The 21,830-nt window shown below is 38.5% G+C and overlaps 4 protein-coding genes and 1 long non-coding RNA gene across 5 annotated transcripts; 3 read left to right on the top strand and 2 right to left on the bottom strand.

The window, feature by feature from the left end:
- Positions 1-2,616: 2,616 nt before the first annotated feature.
- LOC145771238 (protein FAM200A-like) lies at positions 2,617-4,209 on the bottom strand. Its single transcript, XM_082582973.1, has one exon. It carries the CDS (start codon positions 4,012-4,014, stop codon positions 2,617-2,619), a length of 1,398 nt encoding a protein of 465 aa, XP_082439099.1. The 5' UTR covers positions 4,015-4,209.
- Positions 4,210-5,195: 986 nt separating this feature from the next.
- LOC145771237 (SCAN domain-containing protein 3-like) lies at positions 5,196-6,014 on the top strand. The gene has a single exon (XM_082582972.1). It carries the CDS (start codon positions 5,196-5,198, stop codon positions 6,012-6,014), a length of 819 nt encoding a protein of 272 aa, XP_082439098.1.
- Positions 6,015-6,085: 71 nt separating this feature from the next.
- Positions 6,086-6,880, top strand: LOC145771236 (zinc finger BED domain-containing protein 5-like). The gene has a single exon (XM_082582971.1). It carries the CDS (start codon positions 6,086-6,088, stop codon positions 6,878-6,880), a length of 795 nt encoding a protein of 264 aa, XP_082439097.1.
- Positions 6,144-9,794, top strand: LOC145770726 (uncharacterized). Its single transcript, XR_014289165.1, has 2 exons — positions 6,144-7,578; positions 9,443-9,794. It is a non-coding gene; the product is annotated as an uncharacterized LOC145770726 (long non-coding RNA).
- Positions 9,795-12,269: 2,475 nt separating this feature from the next.
- On the bottom strand, positions 12,270-16,718 carry LOC145771235 (growth factor receptor-bound protein 2-like). The gene is made up of 5 exons (XM_082582970.1): positions 16,641-16,718; positions 15,760-15,857; positions 15,333-15,458; positions 14,026-14,188; positions 12,270-12,452 (listed from the first exon to the last, which is right to left on the bottom strand). The coding sequence occupies exons 1-5, from the start codon at positions 16,716-16,718 to the stop codon at positions 12,270-12,272; spliced, it is 648 nt and encodes a 215-aa protein (XP_082439096.1).
- Between the last annotated feature and the right edge of the window lie 5,112 nt (positions 16,719-21,830).

Raw genomic sequence — 21,830 nt, 5'->3', positions numbered from 1 at the left:
ATCGTTTCTAACAATTATCAGTCAACGATATAACGTCAGTTTTTATTGAATTATACAACCATTATGACCTATTCGTTTTTCAATAATTGCCAATTCTTGAAAGCAGGAATTCGTAAATTGTACTGTAAATCCATTTGTTTCATTCTAAAAATTGCTTTTCTCTAGACGGTCGCAAATTAACACTATTAGCGTTTAAGCACTTAAAATATCCTAAAAATAGCAAAATGAAAGCTTATAAATCATGGTCAAAAATCCCAGACTCAAAAATAAAACCACAGAAGTGAATTAAAACAACAAGCTCTGGCAGCCCTGAGTGACTTTGCCTGAATAAAACTTTTTGACTTTAAAAGGCTGCAATCGCAATGGGCAAGGAGTGGCGTAACGGTTAGAGGAGTGGCACCTCACTCCACCGACCTGGGTTCGATTCTCGGTGTTGTCACGGGTAGTTTCACTTAACTCTTAAAAGGCTGCAATCGCAATGGGCAAGGAGTGGCGTAGCGGTTAGTGGAGTGGCACCTCACTCCACTGACCTGGGTTCGATTCTCGGTGTTGTCACAGGTAGTCTCACTTAACTCTTAAAAGGCTACAATCGCAATGGGCAAGGAGTGGCGTAACGGTTAGTGGAGTGGCACCTCACTCCAGCGACCTGGGTTCGATTCTCGGTGTTGTCACGGGTAGTCTCACTTAACTCTTATAAGGCTGCAATCGCAATGGGCAAGGAGTGGCGTAGCGGTTAGAGGAGTGCCACCTCACTCCATCGACCTGGGTTCCATTCTCTGTGTTGTCACGGGAAGTCTCACTTAACTATTAAAATGCTGCAATCGCAATGGGCAAGGAGTGGCGTAGTGGTTAATAGAGTGGCACCTTACTCTACCGACCTGGGTTCGATTCTCGGAGTTGTCACGGGAAGTCTCACTTAACTATTAAAAGGCTGCAATCGCAATGGGCAAGGAGTGGCGTAGCGGTTAATGGAGTAGCGTAGCGGTTAATGGAGTGGCACCTCACTCCACCAACCTGGGTTCGAATATCTGTGTTGTCACGGGTAGTTTCACTTAACTCTTAAAAGGCTGCAATCGCAATGGGCAAGGAGTGGCGTAGCGGTTAGTGGAGTGGCACCTCAATCTACCGACCTGGGTTCGATTCTCGGTGTTGTCACGGGTAGTCTCACTTAACTCTTAAAAGGCTGCAATCGCAATGGGCAAGGAGTGGCGTAGCGGTTAGTGGAGTGGCACCTCACTCCACTGACCTGGGTTCGATTCTCGGTGTTGTCACAGGTAGTCTCACCTAACTCTTAAAAGGCTGCAATCGAAATGGGCAAGGAGTGGCGTAGCGGTTAGAGGAGTGCCACCTCACTCCACCGACCTGGGTTCGATTCTCGGTGTTGTCACGGAAGTCTCACTTAACTCTTAAAAGGCTGCAATCGCAATGGGCAAGGAGTGGAGTAGCGGTTAGTGAAGTGGCACCTCACTCTATCGACCTGGGTTCGATTCTCGGTGTTGTTACGGGTAGTCTCACTTAACTCTTAAAAGGCTGCAATCGCAATGGGCAAGGAGTGGCGTAGCAGTTAGTGGAGTGGCACCTCACTCTATCGACCTGGGTTTGATTCTCGGTGTTGTCACGAGTAGTCTCACTTAACTCTTATAAGGCTGCAATCGCAATGGGCAAGGAGTGGCGTAGCGGTTAGAGGAGTGCCACCTCACTCCACCGACCTGGGTTCGATTCTCGGAGTTGTCACGGAAGTCTCACTTAACTATTAAAAGGCTGCAATCGCAATGGGCAAGGAGTGGAGTAGCGGTTAGTGAAGTGGCACCTCACTCCACCGACCTGGGTTCGATTCTCGGTGTTGTTACGGGTAGTCTCACTTAACTCTTAAAAGGCTGCAATCGCAATGGGCAAGGAGTGGCGTAGCAGTTAGTGGAGTGGCACCTCACTCTATCGACCTGGGTTCGATTCTCGGTGTTGTCACCGGTAGTCGCACTTAACTCTTAGAAAGCTGCAATCGCAATGGGCAAGGAGTGGCGTAACGGTTAGTGGAGTGGCACCTCACTTCATCGACCTGGGTTCGATTGTCGGTGTTGTCAAGGTAGTCTCACGTAATCTTAAAAGGCTGCAATCGCAATGGGCAAGGAGTGGCGTAGCGGTTAGTGGAGTGGCACCTCACTCTACCAACCTGGGTTCGATTCTCGGTGTTGTCACGGTTAGTCGCATACAACCATTATGACCTATTCGTTTTTCAATAATTGCCAATTCTTGAAAAAGGGAATTCGTAAATTGTACTGTAAATCGATTTGTTTCATTATAAAAATTGCTTTTCTCTAGACCAGTGGTTCCCAAACTTTTTTACTCCGTGGCCTAAATTTTGATTCAAAAAAAGTTCGTGGCCCACCCAAAATATTTTATACACTTGTATATGGGCGAGCACTATAGGCTCTAGCAATTTTCTAAGTGGCGACGCTGTGCCTGATTTGACTGGCCCGAAGATCGAAGCCCAGACCTCCAGCACAGATAGCGATGTTTCTTACCACTACGCTAATCGGCCAAGTTCTACTACCTAATTACTGTACTATATGACATGTAACACAAAAACAAACAAAATGGCGTTTTGCAATTTATTTTTTAATGGGAAGGGTGCTCTTGCGCTTTAGCAACAAGCTTAGAATTTCTTGGCTCAGTTGTCGAAAGAGCACAGCGAATGTCATGTTCAACTTCAAGGCGGTTGCGTTGCTTGGACTTCATACATACTAGCGCTGAAAAGGCAGATTCACATAACCATGTAGAAGTGAAAGGCAATAACTGTTTAAGTACAATTTTGCTTATTTCTGGATATGATGATGCCATGCTTAGCCAGAATTCCGTGAGTGGCAAAGTTTCGAATAGATCTCGGCAACTGGAGTCGTTTTTCAATTCAATCAATTGGTCTTGCAATTCATCTTCCACATTTTCAGGGGAAAGTCGAAACGGATTTCTTGCAAGTGATAGGTCATCAGCACTAACTTCAGGAAAATATGACTTGAATTCGCTTTCCAGCTCTTTCAGATGTTGAACAATATTGGTCTTTAGTTCATCGTTTAACTCGTAAATATCAGACAGGTTGTTAAACATGGCAAAATTGTCGTTTTGAGCTTTTCGTCTCCAGTTTGCCAATTTTTCAACAAACGCATTGATCAAGTCCATGTTCTGAATAATGTTTTTTTCTTTTCCTTGCATTTTCAGGTTAAGGGTGTTTAAAGAATGAAAAATATCTACCAAGTATGCCAAACAAGCAATAAATTTTGCATTGGTAAAGTGAAATGCTAACTCAGGTTTTACATCAGTTAAATAGATTTCCAACTCATCGCGGAGCTCAAACACTCTGCATAAAACGTTCCCTTTAGAGAGCCACCGAACTTTTGTGTAAAACAAAAGGTTTTTATGATCAGATTCCATGTCTTCACAAAGTTTTCTGAATAGACAAGTGTGCAAAGCGCTGCTCTTCACAAAATTTACTATTTTAATAGTAACGTTAAGCACATCTTGGAGACCACTTGGTAAAGTTTTAGAAGCCAGAGCTTCCCGGTGAATGAAGCAATGAGTAAACATAACGCCAGTAGCCTTTCTTTGCACAAGTGCCTCAAATCCACTTTTGGAACCAAGCATCGTAGGTGCACCGTCAGTGCACACGCCACACAGATTGTCCCAGGATATTCCGTTTTCATTAAAAAAATGGTTGACTTTTTCCATTACATCTGATGCTTTTGTGCTGGTGTTCAAAGCACAGCAGAAGAGTAATTCTTCCTTTACAGAGGTGTCAACTGCATAGCGAACGAAAACCTCAAGTTGAGAAATTGAAGATACATCGACAGACTCATCCAGCTGGATGGCGAATAGACCAAAAGCAGATTTATTTATTTCAGTTATTACTTGTTCCTTAATGTCTTCTGACATTGCTGCAATTCGTCTCTTTACTGTGTTATTGGATAAAGGAATAGCTTTGAGACTTTTCTCATGTTTATCACCCAGGACAATTCTCGTCATGGCCAGTGCAGACGGTTTAACAACAGTTTCAGCGATATTATGAGCTTTTTTCTGCTTAGCTATAATTTGGCTAACAACAAAAGATGCTTCTGTAAGTTTCTGATCAGTTTGTTGAAAGTTTCCAGTTTTGTCAAGTCGTTGACGTTTACAGCTAGATTCTAGTCGTTTAAAATACTCAATGCTTTTATTCTTCAACTCAGGATGATTTTTTTCCAGGTGATTTCTCAATTTACTCAGTCTCAATGACTCATTGCTTAAGACGCGGTAGCATGCTACGCACTGTCCCTTTTCGACTCCATGATCATTTAACGAAGTAAATCCAAATTTAACGTAACTATCATCATACTTTCTTTTGTTTGCCATTGAATAATTTAGTATTTAGTAATTTAGTTTAGCATGTCTCGATTTGCAAATTTTTATTCAATCTCTTCTTCGCTCTGCACCTCACAACTATCAGTCCACGACATAAAGAACGCTTGTTTTTAAGTACGATTTCTGGCACATGCAAGCTTAAAAACTCATTGTTACGTAACAATTCCTCCCCGTGGCAGACAGTTTTAAGAATGGCAGTTAAAATTTTTCGGTAAAAAATCTAGAAATTGTTAACAATACAGGAACAGTATAAGTTCAATTACAAATAACTCTGTGGCTCACTGAAACCGTCTTCGTGGCCCACTAGTGGGCCATGGCCCACAGTTTGGGAACCACTGCTCTAGACGGTCACAAATTAAGAAATCTTAAAGTTACCTGTGTTTAAAAGATTGTCTATAAACGCACAATAAGAACACGTGAAACTCAATTAAAACTCATGTGTTGTGTTGTTGTAAGCAATCTAGACCAGTGCTCTTCAACCGGTGTGCACGGGGTGGGGTGCATGGGGTGCACCAGTACGAAAAGGTATACACGGGTGCATCACAAACTTGTCACACTAAACAGATACTTTTTACAAAAACTTTCTGTGAGCAAAAATGAACCATTAATATTTGACTTTCAGGATATTAGAAAAATGATGTAGGTTTCAAGTCATTTTGCAGCAACTGAAGGACTATATTGACTGTGTATTTATAGACCGCAATGCTACTACAATCCTCTGTATTTTTTTAAATGTTGATGTCTAATTTGTTTTTTGATTTTTGTTTTTTAGGTATAATATTATTATTTAGTTAACTATTTTGTCTGTGATGTCTCTATTCAAATATTTTACGAAAACTTCAACTTCTGTATCAACGAGCGAGAGTAGTGTCTTTCAGCAAAACGAAGGCAGTGCAAAGCATGAAGATAGCCAAAGCTGTGCAACGGAAACTGAAACTCCTCTGATGTCGATTGCTTGCAAAGGCGGGAGAAATGTGAAACGCAAAAGTCAAACAGTGTCCACGCCAAAACGAAGAAGATGGAATGAGGATTATGTGAAGTACGGTTTCCATCTTTCAACAAATGATAAACACAATCAGTATCTATCGGCTAGTTGTCTGTTTTGTGCAGTCAAGTATGCCAACTGCAATCTTGTTCCTTCCAAACTCGAGCTGCATCTTCAAAAACAACATCCTGAACACCAGTACAAGTCCAAGGAGTTTTTTGAGTCACAGTTATCATCAATTCGTAAGCAACAAAGATCCTTTGAATTGCAAGTGATAGGCAAACAGAGTAAAGATATTGTGTTAGCTTCGTTCAAGATGGCTCATGTTGTTCTTAAAAGCAAACGTCCTTATACAGAGCTAGAATCAGTAGTATTACCATGTCTTAAAGTAGCAGCAGATTTGATTCATGGTGGTAAAGAAGCAGTTGATAGAGACTCAAAAATTTCTCTGTCTGATACCACAGTTTATCGCCGATGTCAAAGTATATCAGTAGACTTGGAGGATCAGTTGATACAAAAGTTGAAGGAAGCGCCTTCGTTTGCCATCCAGTTAGACGAAACAACTGATATATCTTCAGAAGCTCAACTCATTGTGTTTTGTAGATTTGCTGATATTTCACATAAAACAATTACAGAGCATTAGCCTACTTATTCTGTAAACCGTTGGGAGTGAATGCAACCGCCAATTCTATTTTTGAGAAATTGGATGATTATATGAAAAAGAAAGGACTCAGTTGGGAAAAATGTAAATCAGCTACCACTGATGGTGCAGCTGCAATGACAGGATCCATCAACGGTGTCGTAACAAAAATAAAAGAACTTTCTCCTGAATGCGTTGGTGTTCATTGCATCTTACATCGTGAAGCTCTTGTCGCAAAGAAAATGAAAAGAGGAGGTAAAGAAAAAAATATTGGCGAAAATGATGCCGGTACCACTTTTGCAGAGGTAATTCAGGAAGTTATTGGTATTGTTAACTATATTCGAAGCCGCGCAAAAAAACGCAGGATGTTCACCAAGTTGTGTGCACAAATGGACGCGTCATTAACAGAATTGCTCTTGCATACGGAGGTACGGTGGCTCTCCAGAGGCAAAGTTCTTAGCCGTATCTTTCTGGTTAGAGAAGAATTGGGAGTTTTTTCAACAGAGGAACATAACCAACAAGCTAGCAAATTTCGTGACAATTTTTGGTTGGCAAAAGTTGCGTATATGGCTTCTATTTTTGAACACTTCAATAAACTTAATCCGAATTTGCAGGGGAAGAAAGGGGATATTTTTGAAAGCATGTCCAAAGTCAATGCTATAAAGAAGAAACTACCACTGTGGCAGAACCGAGTTGCATCATACAATTTCTCTGATTTTCCGCTTTACCACGACTTCATGGAAGAACATGGAAGCAATTGTCAAGAGCAACTGTTGCCACTTATTCATGCCCATCTTAATTTGTTGCAAGAAAACTTTGGGAAATATTTCAATGCTGAACAGAATGCCACACTTAATGCCAGTTCTTGAATATTACAACCTTTCATTTATGACGGGCCTACTACAGAAATTGAAGATTTGATTGATCTCCAATCGGATTTTGGTATGAAAGTATTATTTAAAGCGACACCATACACTGACTTTTGGGTGCACCTGTTAAATGTGCCAGAATACAGAAGCATAGCAGAAAGGGCAATTTCCGTACTTACTCAAATGCCAACAACGTATTTATGCGAAAGCGGCTTTTCTTGTTTGTGTGAAATCAAATCTCGAAAGAGAAATTCAATCACACACATCGATCCATTGATGAGGGGAGCAATTGAAAAAGATATCATACCTCGGTTTGAGTTGTTAGTTAATAATGTGCAACAACAAAACAGTCATTAAATAATGATTTTTTATATCGCTTTTACCTCAGTTTACCTTTTAAGTAAACAGGGTGCATGAGTTCGTCACAACAACTTTAAGGGTTCACCAAACCAAAAAAGGTTGAAGAGCACTGATCTAGACAGTTCAAATAGAGCAAAGGTCAACAACGATAAACAAAATACGTCACTGTAACGTTGCAATAAAATAGACAAAGCGGACGTTACAATTATCATGATTACTGTATTTATTCTTTTAGATCAATTATCTTCAACAGGCTGCATACCAGAAAGTAGTTGTCCTACTTTGTGTAACTCATTGTCACGTGGACTATCCGAGTTCGGGGGATTAGGATCAGTGGAGTAAGGATTAAATATGTGATTTGGAATTTTTATAATTTTGTTCGCCAGCAACCTTCTTCACCACGAAATTCATGAAACTATGTTGAAATTAATCAAAAAATAAAGAGCCCAAATGTAGATACCAAACTTATGTTCAGCAAACAAACTTTTCGAAAACTATACTGTCTTCATCTTCAGTATTAGCTCTTTATTTTTTGATTAGATTAACCAGGCGTTCCAACCATTTTGCTCCTATGTAGAACTTAGTTTGTAAGCAATGCCGCATCAATGGCATTATTACACCACAATAAATATCACTCACGTCATTCCACAAAACGTAATCTTTTTAATCCTAAAGTGAATGTCTTCTGAGACACCGAGACCTAACCCTGGCACGCCGTCAGCAAGAAGCGGTTGACTTGATCACATCGAAAATTTTGTTTGAGAATTATTAAAATAAAGTTCAACCAGCCTCATGTTTAAAAAGAATATATATTTCGCTACATAATGAGCATCTACAGTTCTATATTCTTATATATTCTTTTTAAACATGAGGCTGGTTGAACTTTATTTTAATAATTCTCAAACAAAATCTTTTTAATCCTTTACTATTCAAAGGAATCCCAGCATGACAGTCCTTCTCAGATTTCCTTCGATTTTTGGAAGTAGGCTAGGCTACAGTATGTAATATTACCCACTTTTTTTACAAAAGATATTGTTTTTGACCTTCTCAGAAGTAGGCTAAACCGATAGGCCTATTTGTTAGGTGTAGCCTATCTGTCCTAGAACTGGGGAAAGCTTACAGCTTTATTTTATCAACTCATCAATACGACAGTGTTTCAAGGATTTAGCCGTTCAAAGAAATTAAGCTACAACCCGAAAAAGTATAAATTTAACAAATAAAGTAGGCTAGGTTACGTCTGCACAAAACTTTCCTCGTCTTGAAGTTGTTTCACAGCTTTATTGAAACCGCGAGTTGCGGCAGGCAACGAACATAGGCCTATCTCACATGGTCTTACCCTTGAATTTGGTTGGGAAGCTTGTTTTTAATCACATCTAGAGCAGGAAATGTGGCTTTACACAGGCTCGCAGTCGCAAAAGACAAAGAGTGCTTTTGCGTCTGGTCACTGAGATCAAAAAAGTTTTGGTTCCATTGAATGGACACTTGACAACAATTGATTCCGAAGCAAATGATTTTGAAACTTGTGTGTTCACATTAGTTGATTTGCAAATCGACGAAACGAAGTGCTTTGTAATGTTTGTTTCAAATCAAGTCTGTAGGGGTGAAATCTCAAAAGATTTGGTACCGAGTTAGATTCTTGACTGTACAATTTGTGAAAGAATATATTCCACCAATCCAACTACGAAACAATGTCCTCGGGTGCTTTAGAAAGGCCCGCGACATTGACCAGAAGAACAGCGTGCAAATCTTTTTTAGAAACAAGTTTAACGTGGCAAAGACAGCTAATGATATGTTTAAGTGCCTACATGACGTCACGAAGAACTCCGGAAACAAATAGCAAAAACCTTCATTTGCCTTTTCCAATCACGCTTGGTCACGAAGCTTCGGCACCGAAAACATATAATTGAGGCCATTCACTTCACAATTCGGTTGAAAGCTTTGTAACATTACGCTGTACAAATTATCCCATTAATCTACTTAAAGATTCTCAAAAGTATTTTTCATGTTCATGCGTTAAATAGTGTCCAGAGAATTATCTTCTATTATTCTAATCAATCATAATTATTCTATTCAACACAGAAACATTTTGTGAAACTACATCTGAGTAGAATCTGTTGATTTTTAGTGTTGAAACTTTTCGTGTTTTGACAAAATTTGTTTGACAACTACACGAACAACTCATTGCTTGTTTGTTTCTTTCAGTTCTTGTGTTGAAGCTTGCTGCAGTACAAACAACTGCAACTCTCAAACCGTCGCTGAAACCAAAGCCAACAATGCCAACCTCACCAACAATCCATGCAACATCCTCACAGTGATGGTCCTTGCTCTATCTGCTCTGATTGCTCAATTCTAACAACAGAAACAGTCGTTTGCTATGAGATTTGCTGCTGTTTGTAGACATGTGTCGGAAATTAATCAGTGACTACGTTTGTTTATATGGTCTACTTCATGCTTATATTCACTTATAACCACATATACTTATATTTGTTTATTTGTAAAAGTTTGTCAAACTGTTGATTTATTTCGTCTTTGAATAAATCAAAGAACTAAAGATGACAAACAACATTGTGATCACGTTAGCACCGACAGCGCAGTAGGTTACGCGTCAGGCTTTGTGAAAAAAAAGCGAGGTCAAGAGACATTGATTTGGGTGTGCGCTTGAGCAACGCATTTCAAATAAGCTACTGCTCTCCATTCAGTGGCACATGGTGGATGGAGTATTTTATTGACAACACTTGAAAATGTTTGGTTCAAGAAGCCACCACCCTTCTTGGTGAAACGCATCATCAATGTTCACCAGTCATTGCTAAAGCAGGATGATGATGTTTGGTTTGAAGCCCAGTAATGCAATGGAAGTATTAAACTTTGTCTAATGCAAAACTACCAGAAATAATCTATCAAAGGCTTTGTCAGTCCGGGGATAAAGATTCCAAACCAACCATAACTCATTGTAATGTGCGCACTCTCCCAGAAATGGAAGGAAGTTTTTTGCTTTTTGTAATGATCTACAGAGCAAAACTGACAAAGCAAATTGTAACTGCGTTATAATCAATCAAATGTTCATAACGTTTTATTCACAAGTATTGCTTCAGACAATGACAATTGACATCCAGCGCATTACCTTTTCGCAAATCAGTATTTTGCATGCTCTATAAAACTAACCCAGTGACATGCCACCAAAAAGACGATACAGCACAAAGCGCACCCAATAGAACGTGATAGCTCACCTCTCAAAACATTGATCGAAAGCAGCGCAACTTTGCCATGTTGTCGGGCTCTTTGGTGATTTGTAACTTTGTAAACAAACAATCGTGTGACATCAAATACAGTAAAGCTGCGTGTTCAAGATACGTCTGAAATATTTAGTCTGAAAGCAAAATGCTCTGCACAAGAATAGCCAAGTTCAACGATAAAGCAAGAGCTTGCAAGACCCTCTGGGCAACGACCATTGTGACAAGATACAATAGAGAATAGTATACAGTATACACACTAAACGCAGTACAGTATACGCAAAAGGAAGCATGCGTATCAAATGGCTGTAAAATAAATTGTGAAAGAAACAGAAAAGCCTATAAACACGAGCACAAACAATTAAACAAACCGGAAATTTCAATTTCTTTGAGCCAAATGTATCAGCAGAATTCAAGTTTGAAATTCAAACATCCCACGATCCTAGCAGCTTAGCCTGCAATTTGTTTATAATCAAACTTCTGCTTACTTGCAAAGACACAACCATATTTTTTTTGTTAAGATGAATTTTGCTTTTAGGCCGATATAAAACATATCGCATGGGCCTCACGTCGTAAGGAAATATAAGCACGAAGACGCATTTGAGCAGAAATTGTTAAATATCATTGAAAAAAACAAAACAAGATGCCAGTAGGCTTGTCGTTAAACCATTTCTAATTGAAATCGGGAAGAAACGAAACAGATTGAGATTCGAATAAAGTGAAGGCACAAAATTTTGTGTTGAAATATTTCAAAAACCATAATTTGTATTGAACATATCATTGATGTTTATACGTGACAGATAGAGACGTACTCTTTGCTGTTTCTTTGAACAAAACAAGACCATCAGACATTGTTGGCCTGCGGGCAATTCAGCATTATCAAACCTGGCCCGCCTGGTAAAAAGTTTAGACATCTTTGATTTGGGTCATACTAAATTAGAAAATAGTATTTTTACCCAAAATGACAAATTTGGTGTTATCTGGAGATTGAGAATTCTGACAATCAATTACTTCGTGAACAATCAAGTGTTGGTGCATGCAACCCTTAAAGGTAGTGCAGCCTGCATCATGACCCCAAGCGCTTCTTGACAGTCCAACTACCGCCAGTTCAGCCATGATCTTGAGCAATGCTGTTAGAAGGTTTCATAATCGTCATGAAAACGATAATATGTGTCCAGTGCAAGGGTCTGGCTGAAGCTAAATTTTACATAGTCTTGGCCGGCCTTAGCCTACTAATACTAGTTTGATAGATTAGACACCAGACTCTAGACTAGAGTTTATGTGGTGTTTCTTTTCTCTATTGGCTATATCACTATTTGCACATCTTTACAACTGGTGATATTTCATTGATCCATAATGGCGAATAGCGGATGAGGCGCTGGTTATTCAGTCAAGCAATACAGCTTCGACTCTCTGCTTTTAAAGTTGGTTGTTGATGAAGAAAAGACAACCTAGAGGAAGGGAGCAATCACTCTGTTCTTGTAAGTGCCAAAGTGTAGTAGCAAATATAATGAGAACTTATCTTCTGCCACCAACGCTTGGAGCACGAGACCTTAACTTTTTACAAGACTGCATCGTCGATTTAAACATTAACTATCAACATTTACATGGAAGACTTTACAACGAATAAAACTAACAATACAAAAATAGTTAATTTTGTGAGTTTTTGAAAAGGAATAGGAGCAACATTACAACTATGCACAAAGAGCTGATTTGTTTTACAAGAGTACGTAGGTCTACAGTACGTAGCCTAAATCAAAAATTAAGTAAAATTGATTGGAATAGCGTAAATGCTTCTGTCACGCTTCCACTTTCTGTAGTTTGACGTAAGAGGACGGAAACACTCCGCTCTTCCCCTCCAGTCTCCCCGTCCACCAATGCTCGTTCGAGGAGTCCAAGAGAGTGATGACGTCACCTTTGCTGAAGTCTAGCTCCCCTGAGTCTTGGCTTTGAAAGTCATAGACGGCGACTACGGTTTGCTTCTGAAAGAGACAAAATCAACGTCACAATCTGACTCAATCACTTAGGATTGTCCTAGTTAAAGGCATACTAAATGAAATTTTCAAACGGGAATTAAGCATTAAAATGCGTAAACTTAAGATTCAAGAATACATTTCAAAAAAAAATTAACGAAAAAAATTTGTTTTTAATGGGATTGGCAAGACAAAGTCCAATGTTTCATTTATTTTTAATTTTTTTCAAAACGACCAAAAAGTGGAAACACTGCTCGAGAATACGTCACTATCGACAGCAATAACAAAAGCCACGTTACCACATCTGATGTTTTAGCATCAGATCTGATGTTTTGAGCAAACTGTCTGATGTTTTGATGTACATAGGCTACATAGCCTACCAGCCGCAGTAACAACTATTGCTCGATCAGCTGATTGCTAGTCGATAGTGACGTAGACTGTACAATCGCACGCTTCGCTGCTCACGCCCATTCGCGTATTGAAAGCTCTGACAAAAGCTGTAACGCCCAGAACATCACACAACTAAGGCGAAAGAGCCATGTCCATTGAGTCCTGTCTTTGTCATGAGTTACCAAAGGGGGGTGGGGGGGACTGGTATGCCTGGGACTGGTATATAAGTTCCCCCATCCCTCTTGGTAACTCATGACAAAGACAAAACTCAATTCAATTTTCCCTTTCGCCTTATAGTTGTGTGATGTTCTAGTCGTTACCGACAAAAGCACGCGCGGAATGCTGATCAGACCGCAATGGGGCAAAATTTTATTGAAAATCGTTTTATGGTAGCATGTTAAACACAAAGAACGTGTACAATCGCCAAGTCAGGTTTTTTCTTTAGTATCCGTTTAAACAGAAAAGCAATTTAGTTACTTGTGACGCCGCTTGCTGTCATCAAACAGAAGCAAATCCATCAGGTCATTTGTTGGTCACGTGAAAAGTGGGAAGACAACAAATGTGAGGCCATACTGAAACAAACTTGATTGTTTGACAATATTGGATAATAGTCTTTCAAGAAAATGACAACTCGCTTCAAAACGCATTTCGTCGTTTTTTCTTTTGGATCACAAAAGACGTTTTATAGAGAGCTCACCTATGTCTACTGCAGGCAATTTTATTTACTCTTCTCACACAAGCTACGAGTCTAATAAAAAGTTTGTCACCCACTTAGCTTATGGAATGATTCTGATCAGTGTCGTACGGTGACAATTATTTTGGGTGTTTTCTGTTTTTCAGCAGACTTCAACACATTAGGTTTGCAGTTTCCTCAATAGTTGTTCAGATCATATCCATATCAACTGATGTAACTGCTATTTTGCCTTCATCACATGCTGGCATTTGCACAACAATCTAACATTTTAGTAACATGATATAAAGAATCACTGTGCAAATCAAAAGAGTGTTTGAAACTTTCTAAAAAAGTGAACACCCAAAAAGACTGGTTCTGACAACCCGCAAAGCATTTTTTCGGGTCATCAGAACCATCATGTATTGATATCAAAACAGTTTTTAAACAACCGCAGTCTAACGTTGCCTAAACAAATGAAGAAATTATATTTACTTAAAAATGGTAGGCTAATAAACTCACGCCCTTAAAAATGTGCTTCAAGAGGATTGTCTCAGTTCTAGATACGCTGCTTGTCTTGTGATGGTCGATCAATTCTTGAATGGAAGAAAACTTTTGCAACCAAAGGAAATATTTTCCAGCACCGTCTCTCAAAATTTTAAAATGTTGAACGCTGTTACAATGCCTACGTCAAAGGATAATACGGAATTTAACATTGCAGTAATATAACAAATGGTAGGCCTATTCAACGAGACACACACAATGATAAAGAACGTGGGAAATGGAAGAATAATAAGGTTCATACTTAGGCAAACCTATTTCTAAATTACAGGCCATGATATGTTTAGTATAAAGGCAGGGCAATGTGAGCACCATCTCTCCCCCCTTAAAGCCACTATAGTGGGTCCCTATGTTTAGTGATGGCACTATAAATGGACATGTAAAATTTAATGTCCGAAAAAGTAAATATTGAAAGGGGAGTGGAAGCCTTGCCTCGGGAAAAGTTTTGATAAATATAATTTTGTTTTGGTCAGTTTTTAAGCATTTTTGGCACAATAATGTTTTTTTAATCAAAATGTACACTTGCTTGTTATTATAACCGTAGATCTAACAATAGACTATGTCGCTATTCACACTGCACAGCATGTAATCAAATTTATCCAGTTAAGATTGGATTTGGGAAGAAAGTTTGGTTTAAACTTTAACCGGATCTGAAGGAAGTTTTTGCCGATAGTAAAGGTCACAGGACTTTTTGGGGCATTTAGTCACCTGAATACATGTGGTAGGTAACCAAAAGCACTTTGAAAGTTATTTTTGGGCCTAAACGTCTTCTTAAAGATATTTGGTTTGTTGATATGAATTTTTTTTTACTCCACCCTATCTCACATCTAGACACTGTCAGAATCCATATTTTCATTGCTCATGTGGTAGGCTACCGATAAAGGTTATCTAAATGTTATAATATTATTTATAGCCTACTATGGGGTTTTTCTAGAGATAATACAGCTTAATATATTGCTATGAGAAAATTTTTTAAGGGATGTGGTTGATGCACCCTAGCATATAGCCTATAGCCTATCCCCATTAATACTGAAATTTATCTACTTAATTGTTAATTATTTAGAGTATTTGACTGAGCAGCGTTTATTTCGAAATATCACATTGATCTTATAAAGATTTCTCAATCTATAGGCTACTATGGCTACAAACGTTTTATTTCACAAAGCAGTGGGAATAAGTTAGAGTTGTAGTTAATGTTTGTATCATGATGTAGCACTGTAAAGTCACCAAACAAACCTCAACAGAGAAACTGGAATTTTATCACTTACTTCACTGAAAAGGAGAAATCACCAGGTTCGCTTACACTTTCTCGGACAAGAAATGTATCATCTTGGCACAACGGTGTGTTCATGTCTTCCTCTACTTTCTCACGAGGTAATTTGCTAAAGAACCACCTGAAATCATAAACAACTGTCTTGAAACCGTAGCTGAATTATCTTTAATTAATATAGGCCTAACATGGGATAGATGAAAATATCAAAAAAGTTCGAACCCAGTTGCCGATCCAGAGGGAAGGGGGGCGCTTGTTTTTGAATGAGTTTCTACATATAACAAAATTGTTTTATGTGAAAAATTTTCCTCAACTACTTTTCGTTCAGAACATTTCAAAAAAATTTGTGTTGCTAAAATAGGAAAATACGTGACGTTACTTGGAATGTTGCTGTCACGTTAGTAGTATGCCAAACTGTTACTTACTCTGGGATTTTGAAATCAACATAATTTTGGGGGATCAATCCTTCCTTTCCCTCAAGCTCAGCGGTGTACCATTGTTCGTTGTCTTCAAAGTTTAAAACCTAAAATGATAAATGTTTTATGAAAAAATTCAGTATCGAAATGTTCTATCAAATAATTGCTTTAAAGTTAATTGTCAATTAGGCCTCAATTGGTAAGCATCATTGATATGACAACAATCACACACTCTCGAAGCATCGTCCTTTCGTATAAGCCTATCTATGGGTTACAGATTTCAACCCTTTTTTGCAGTGGTCGCAGAAAGTTAGATGAATGCCATCATTGATCAATGTATTAGCCTACTCTTCAATCAAGTAGACCTAGCCTTAATACTGTGGTTGGCAACAACAACCCTGAATGAACAAAAATGAACAAACAAACCAATGACTCGCGAACCATATAACTTATTGCTCGTTTGACGGCATCTGGTTAGCAGAAAGTTTTATGTTAACTTTTCATCACGATTTAGGGCTGAAAATACGCTCAGAATGCACCAAATTAAATGTATTTTTTCTAGGGGAGACCCCCAAAACCTCTGTGCACAAAGAAACCTCAAAATCAAGCGACGCTTGTCTTTGCTTTCGCGATATAAGCTTGAGCCATGTGCTTCAAAGACTTTTCTTCATTCAGCGGTATCTAGCGGATAAAATGACTCACAGACAACGACACATCGATAATAGGAAGCTGCACTTTGTCAATCTCGGTAACCGGGTCTGCTTTGGTGGCTCAAAGCTTCTAGACCTACAAGTATGCGAAGCTGTCTTTTAGCGACTTCAAAACCAACCAATCTTCAAGTAACATTTAGAGTAACGTAACCAAATATAGACAGGTCATGAAGGACTCACTTTCAAGGTGTTGCCTTTTTTGAAACTTAGGTCATTTTTGGCTGTTGCCTTGAAATCGTGGAGGGCAAGAGCTTCCATTTTCTGTTGAAGTTCTTTGGCACAAAAACAACAGTAGGCCTATACTCCTTTTTTAGAGAGGTACAAAGTAGGCCTAATTGTTAAGCACAATTTGTTGAATTATTAGCCTACGTTAGCAAAAAATTAACGGATACACGAAGTGATGAAAGTAGAATTCTTCTTACCCGAAACCTATTTATTTGAAAATCAAAGAGCTGGTTACCTTTCGATTTCCAGAACATGTAGATTGTAGGCTATGACCTTTGCTCTAAGACAACGGTGTTCAACCTGCGGCCGTACGGCCGCATGCGGCCGTCGATAAATAATTCTGCGGCCGTTAACACGAAATTTAATAAGCATGTGTTGGCGGCCGTTCCCTTGTTGAAATAAAACATTATTTTATTAAAAAAACTGAAATGTATTTTAAATATTACAGGCTACAGGGATATCTAGAACCACTGGATACCCTTGTAATTATATACAATATTTCAAATTTTAGAGCTTGAAAAACATTTTTATCAGAAGATTTTGTAGGCTAGGATATATTGTTAAAATCGTTTTGAGACAAAACTTTTTCCTCAACTCAATTTCATTGTAACGGTAGCCTATATTGCATTATGTCCTTAAAAAGCAAAAGAACAATAACAGAGGAGAAAAGGGTATTCAATTCCAAATGAGAGTTGGGTTATTTCATGAAGGAGACGGCAGCGCATACTATGCTGTGTTTAACATGCAGTCAAGTATTTAAAACTGTTAGAGAAAATGCAAAGCAGCATTTTCGTCGTCATATGTCACACAATTATGCATAATTGGAAGGCGACTCAAGGAAAATCTGTGTAGAAAATTTAAAGTAAAGTGTGCGACAACAGGAGATATCTTGGATGTCCACTTTCATTTCAGAAGCTTCTTATAGAGTGGCATATCGTCTTGGTGTAGCGGGAAAGCCTTATTCGGATGGAGAAATCGTTAAACGATGTCTCATAGACGTTGTCAAGTGCATTCATCCTGGTAAGGAAACTGACTATTTTTCAATTGCTCTCTCGCGTAATACAATTCAACGTCAAGATGATATCGCCAAACAGTGGACCCTCCGCCTGCAGACAAAGGTTAACAAAGAAGCAACTTTGTTTTCACTGGCTATCGATGGATGGACTAACATTAAGACTCTGCGCAACACGAACTTTTCTCTGGTGTTTTTGGTACTGTGTTGCAAGATTTTGCTGATAGTTTTCAAGATTTTCAAAAAATTTTGCAAACATTCGACTCGTTGCCTTTCCACACTTGGTTGAAACCAAAAGTGCTTCGTTACATCTTCAGATGTAACTGGTGGAATTAAAAAATACTGAGCAGCTTGTGACTATAAGTTCAAGTGCGAAGAAAATTGCTTGACACGTGGAAAAGTGCACTTGATTAATTATCCAATGTTGCGAGAATTGGCAAGAGGAACTCTTGTGATTTTTGGAAGCACTTACTTGTGCGAGTCTGCCTTTCAGTACCTGAAAAACGAGTACCGAACGCGATTGTTGGACGGAAACCTGGAGTTTCAACAAAGACTGATGATATCTCGAGAACTTCCCATCTTCTCGTATCATGCAAAATCAAAGGAGTCAGTAGTTGCAATGTCACAGACAGAATAAACTCATTTCAAAAGTGTTTGATGTTTCATGGCACTATTAGGTATAAGTATGATAAGTTTATTAGATATTAACGAATAAATTCTTCCCTTACTGTAGACAACGCAAATTAAAAAAACATCATTTAAAACTCACTAGCGGCCGTGATTTATTGAATTAATCTGAATGCGGCCAGCAATAGCAAAAAGGTTGTGCAGTGTGCACCCCTGCTCTAAGATCATACAGTCGTTTGAGGATGCTCTCCTTACTTAGCTAACACATATCGTTTTATGACACGCAGTTAGATTATCCAAAAATAAAATAGCGGTAATGAGATTAAAACGTTTGACGTATTTTCTGGGCTATTATGTTTCATTCGAATGAGCCAACAAAACTAGATTAGCCTACTCATTATCAAACTATTCGTGGCCTGGTCTGAAACCCAAGCCATGGACTTCTAAATAGTAGAATCTGGACTGGAAACACAATGGACAACAGTAGGCCAACAGGGTGAGTTACTTGGCTGTTGGTCCACTGTTGTACCAACTGTTTGGCCTACTGTTGTCCACTGCGTTTCCAGTCCAGATTCTACTATTTAGAAGTCCATTCCCATTTTCCCAAGCCTTCCCTCAGCCATATATTTTTGCTTCAAAAGTCGTAGGCTATTTGGCCCGTAGGCCACATGATGCACACCTCTGTACTAAAAAACGATCGCAAATGTAGGCTAACCTCCTTGTGGTTTCAGCATAGATCTGTAGAACATTAACAGAAGGCCTAAGCTATATACATTCTTATATTATAAGTTCATATTCGTATATGCCTAAGTTGTGCATTGTTCATTTCAGCTCTTTTTGTCTCTGACCATCACAGTAAAAATAATTTAGCCCACGTCAACATAGCAGAGGTCTAGAAAAAGGTAGAAACGACAAAACGCGAACGTTGAAACTTGCCTGTGACCAAAATAAGTTATTGTAAAAAACATTGGCACGGTGGTAACATCTTCAGATAAAATTAAGGCGAAAAAATGTAATACTGTTGTTTCATATTCCATAATATCAATAGTCTATTTGTTAAGATTCCTTTGTCATTTCAATTTTCTGATATCACTGAACACAAGCTCTTTGCTATTCTATGTGATTGTAACCAACACAGCGTCTGAGTTTTATAGAAAACTAGGCTACTGTTGAAGACAATTTACAATTATTCTGAATACTTTTGATTTAACGCACGTTCCTTCCAGGCAACATACCAGTAGTCATAGCATACAGCTGTTGTAATTATATGATCACATCTTCAGATTGTTTTTTTTTTATTTTTTGGATGTCACACAGGAGCGCAGTGGTTAATATCGCGTAGTCTCACGCTTTCTAGCTAATAAGTGATCTGTATGTTAAAAAATGAAACAAAACTAACCTATATTTTAGTGTGATTAATTAGCCTATAATTTATTTCATAACGTCATTTTAAAAAAAGTAAAACAAAATAGCCTACTTATTTTTATTAGTTTTTCTTCAGTTAGTCCAAGAGAGGTAGGTTTGTGAGCTACAAAATCATGGTCTGCTAATTTGCATATGAAGCAGAATTGATTATTTACAGAAGAAGTTTCAATTCACCAAGCATCGCTTATTTCTGTGTGTAGGAAAGTCAAGGACGAAGATTTTCTCCTGATATTGCAAAGCTCTCGCAATTTAATTCCCAAACAAAAAGTCAACCATAAGTTGATCGTTAAATCAATGTAAAAACCCTTGATTTATTGATGGATTTGTATGTAGGATCACATAGGTGAAGAATGAGGCATCCATAGGCTATTCTAATTTTTGAGCAAATGCAGTTACATTTCCCAAAGTGCGGTCGTTTTTCTTCGGCATGTGCTCATTCCTCTCCAAACCATGGATCTTATTAAACTAGTCCCAGGAACTGATCCAGGAAATAGTTTTTCCGGGACGATTTTAATAAAACACAAAAATGTGTAGGTTTGCAGCAATCTGACCTTGTTAATACTTGTACACCGCAAATAAAGTTACTTTTTCTGTGTTTTAAGAGAGCGATCACCCCCCCGTGGATCGGCCACTGCTTGGTCCACACCAAGATGCACGATATCTGTAAGTCGATCAGCACCCCTTGCGCTTGCAAGGGTGTTTGAAAAGAATGTGATGAAGGAAAATGGAAAAAGAAAAAGAAAAAGGAAAAAGAAAAAGAAAAGGAAAAGAAAAAGGAAAAGAAAAAGGAAAAGAAAAAGGAAAAGGAAAAGAAAAAGGAAAAGAAAAAGGAAAAGAAAAAGGAAAAGAAAAAGGAAACCTGCATTATTGCGTGCAAGCAATTAAATTTTGGAAATCATCTCATGCCATTGTAAAATTAATCCACATGACTATTAGCGTAATTTATGTAAATTCAAAGCAGTTCTGAATTAAATAATGACAAACAGCAGGCATATAAATATTCATTTGTCTGTCATTAGCGCAGAAGTAAAATTGTGTCACGATATATAGCGTAAGCGGCACTATAAGCTAATTATTACCTATTTGTATTACACTCTAAGTCAGGGGTGGGCAACTTTTTTAACACAAGAGCCAGTTAGGAAAATGTAATGCTTACAGGAAGGCCGCACATCAAATAAACACTAATTCATATTTTCAGCAATGGAGTTTATCTTATTAAAATTTTATACAAGAATGTCATCCTCCTGCAGTGAATTCAATTCAAGATGGATTTCTACAGGCGCAAAACTTATTTCACAGGTAGCCTACAGGGGAGTGAAAAGACGGTCATATCACTTCTTAAGCTTCGAAATTGTGTAAATCGAGATGAAAATAGCCTTAATTTAAATAGCCTTATTTGGGGAAAAATAGCTGGAAAAAGATGAAGGGCCGCACAAAAAATGGAAAGAGCCGCATGCGGCTCGCACGTTTCCCACCCCTGCTCTAAGTCTACAGTACTGCTAACCTCGGCGATTGGAATTATAAATTATGCGTTCTTTCCAATTGAGATAAATCTCTCCGTCCCAGCATTGGTAGAAATAGGGGTCAAGGGCTTGCTTCTGTCTCAAAAAATGCCTCCACAATTGGCTTTTCTTTCCGTATCGACGGTTCATGCGATGACACCAACACATAAAAAGATTCATCATAGGAGTCGTGACTGCTGGCGTTAGTGTCACTCTTGTAGGTATCAACGTGGCTTGATGTTTCCTGCAATGGTCGAATATTTTCTGCTTTGATTTTTTCACGCATTGTTTCCATAAAAAAATTCTAAAAACGATTTTTTTTTCGCTTTTGATTGGAAAGTAGGCTAGAGGGTAGCGTGAGTGCGGCTGAAAGAAATGTAGCGCGCTTTCAGCTACCGCCACATTGAAAAAATGTAGCGCGGCCACTGCAGCCACTATAGCCTACTCCAAAAAATGTAGCAGCGTTACCACAATACCAAACAACTAGCGCGCTACTGTCCACCTCCGGCTAAGCCTAATATTTTGTAGCAACGAAAACTTAAAAATACACGGCTAGAAAAAATACGAAGACCAAGAAAA

Source organism: Aplidium turbinatum, chromosome 5, assembly GCF_918807975.1.
Source record: "Aplidium turbinatum chromosome 5, kaAplTurb1.1, whole genome shotgun sequence".
Lineage (NCBI taxonomy): Eukaryota > Metazoa > Chordata > Ascidiacea > Aplousobranchia > Polyclinidae > Aplidium > Aplidium turbinatum.
Note: the sequence above shows the minus strand (reverse complement) of the source record. Positions and strands in the feature narration are given on the sequence as shown.

Coding starts and splice junctions, on each gene's coding strand:
- LOC145771235 (XM_082582970.1), bottom strand. CDS start 16,718: ATGGAAGCTCTTGCCCTCCACGATTTCAAGGCAACAGCCAAAAATGAC. Junction 15,459..15,759: donor GTTGATTTCAAAATCCCAGA/GTAAGTAACAGT, acceptor TTATGATTTCAG/GTGGTTCTTTAGCAAATTAC. Junction 14,189..15,332: donor GATTTCTCCTTTTCAGTGAA/GTAAGTGATAAA, acceptor CCTTTGACGTAG/GCATTGTAACAGCGTTCAAC.
- LOC145771237 (XM_082582972.1), top strand. CDS start 5,196: ATGTCTCTATTCAAATATTTTACGAAAACTTCAACTTCTGTATCAACG.
- LOC145771236 (XM_082582971.1), top strand. CDS start 6,086: ATGAAAAAGAAAGGACTCAGTTGGGAAAAATGTAAATCAGCTACCACT.
- LOC145771238 (XM_082582973.1), bottom strand. CDS start 4,014: ATGACGAGAATTGTCCTGGGTGATAAACATGAGAAAAGTCTCAAAGCT.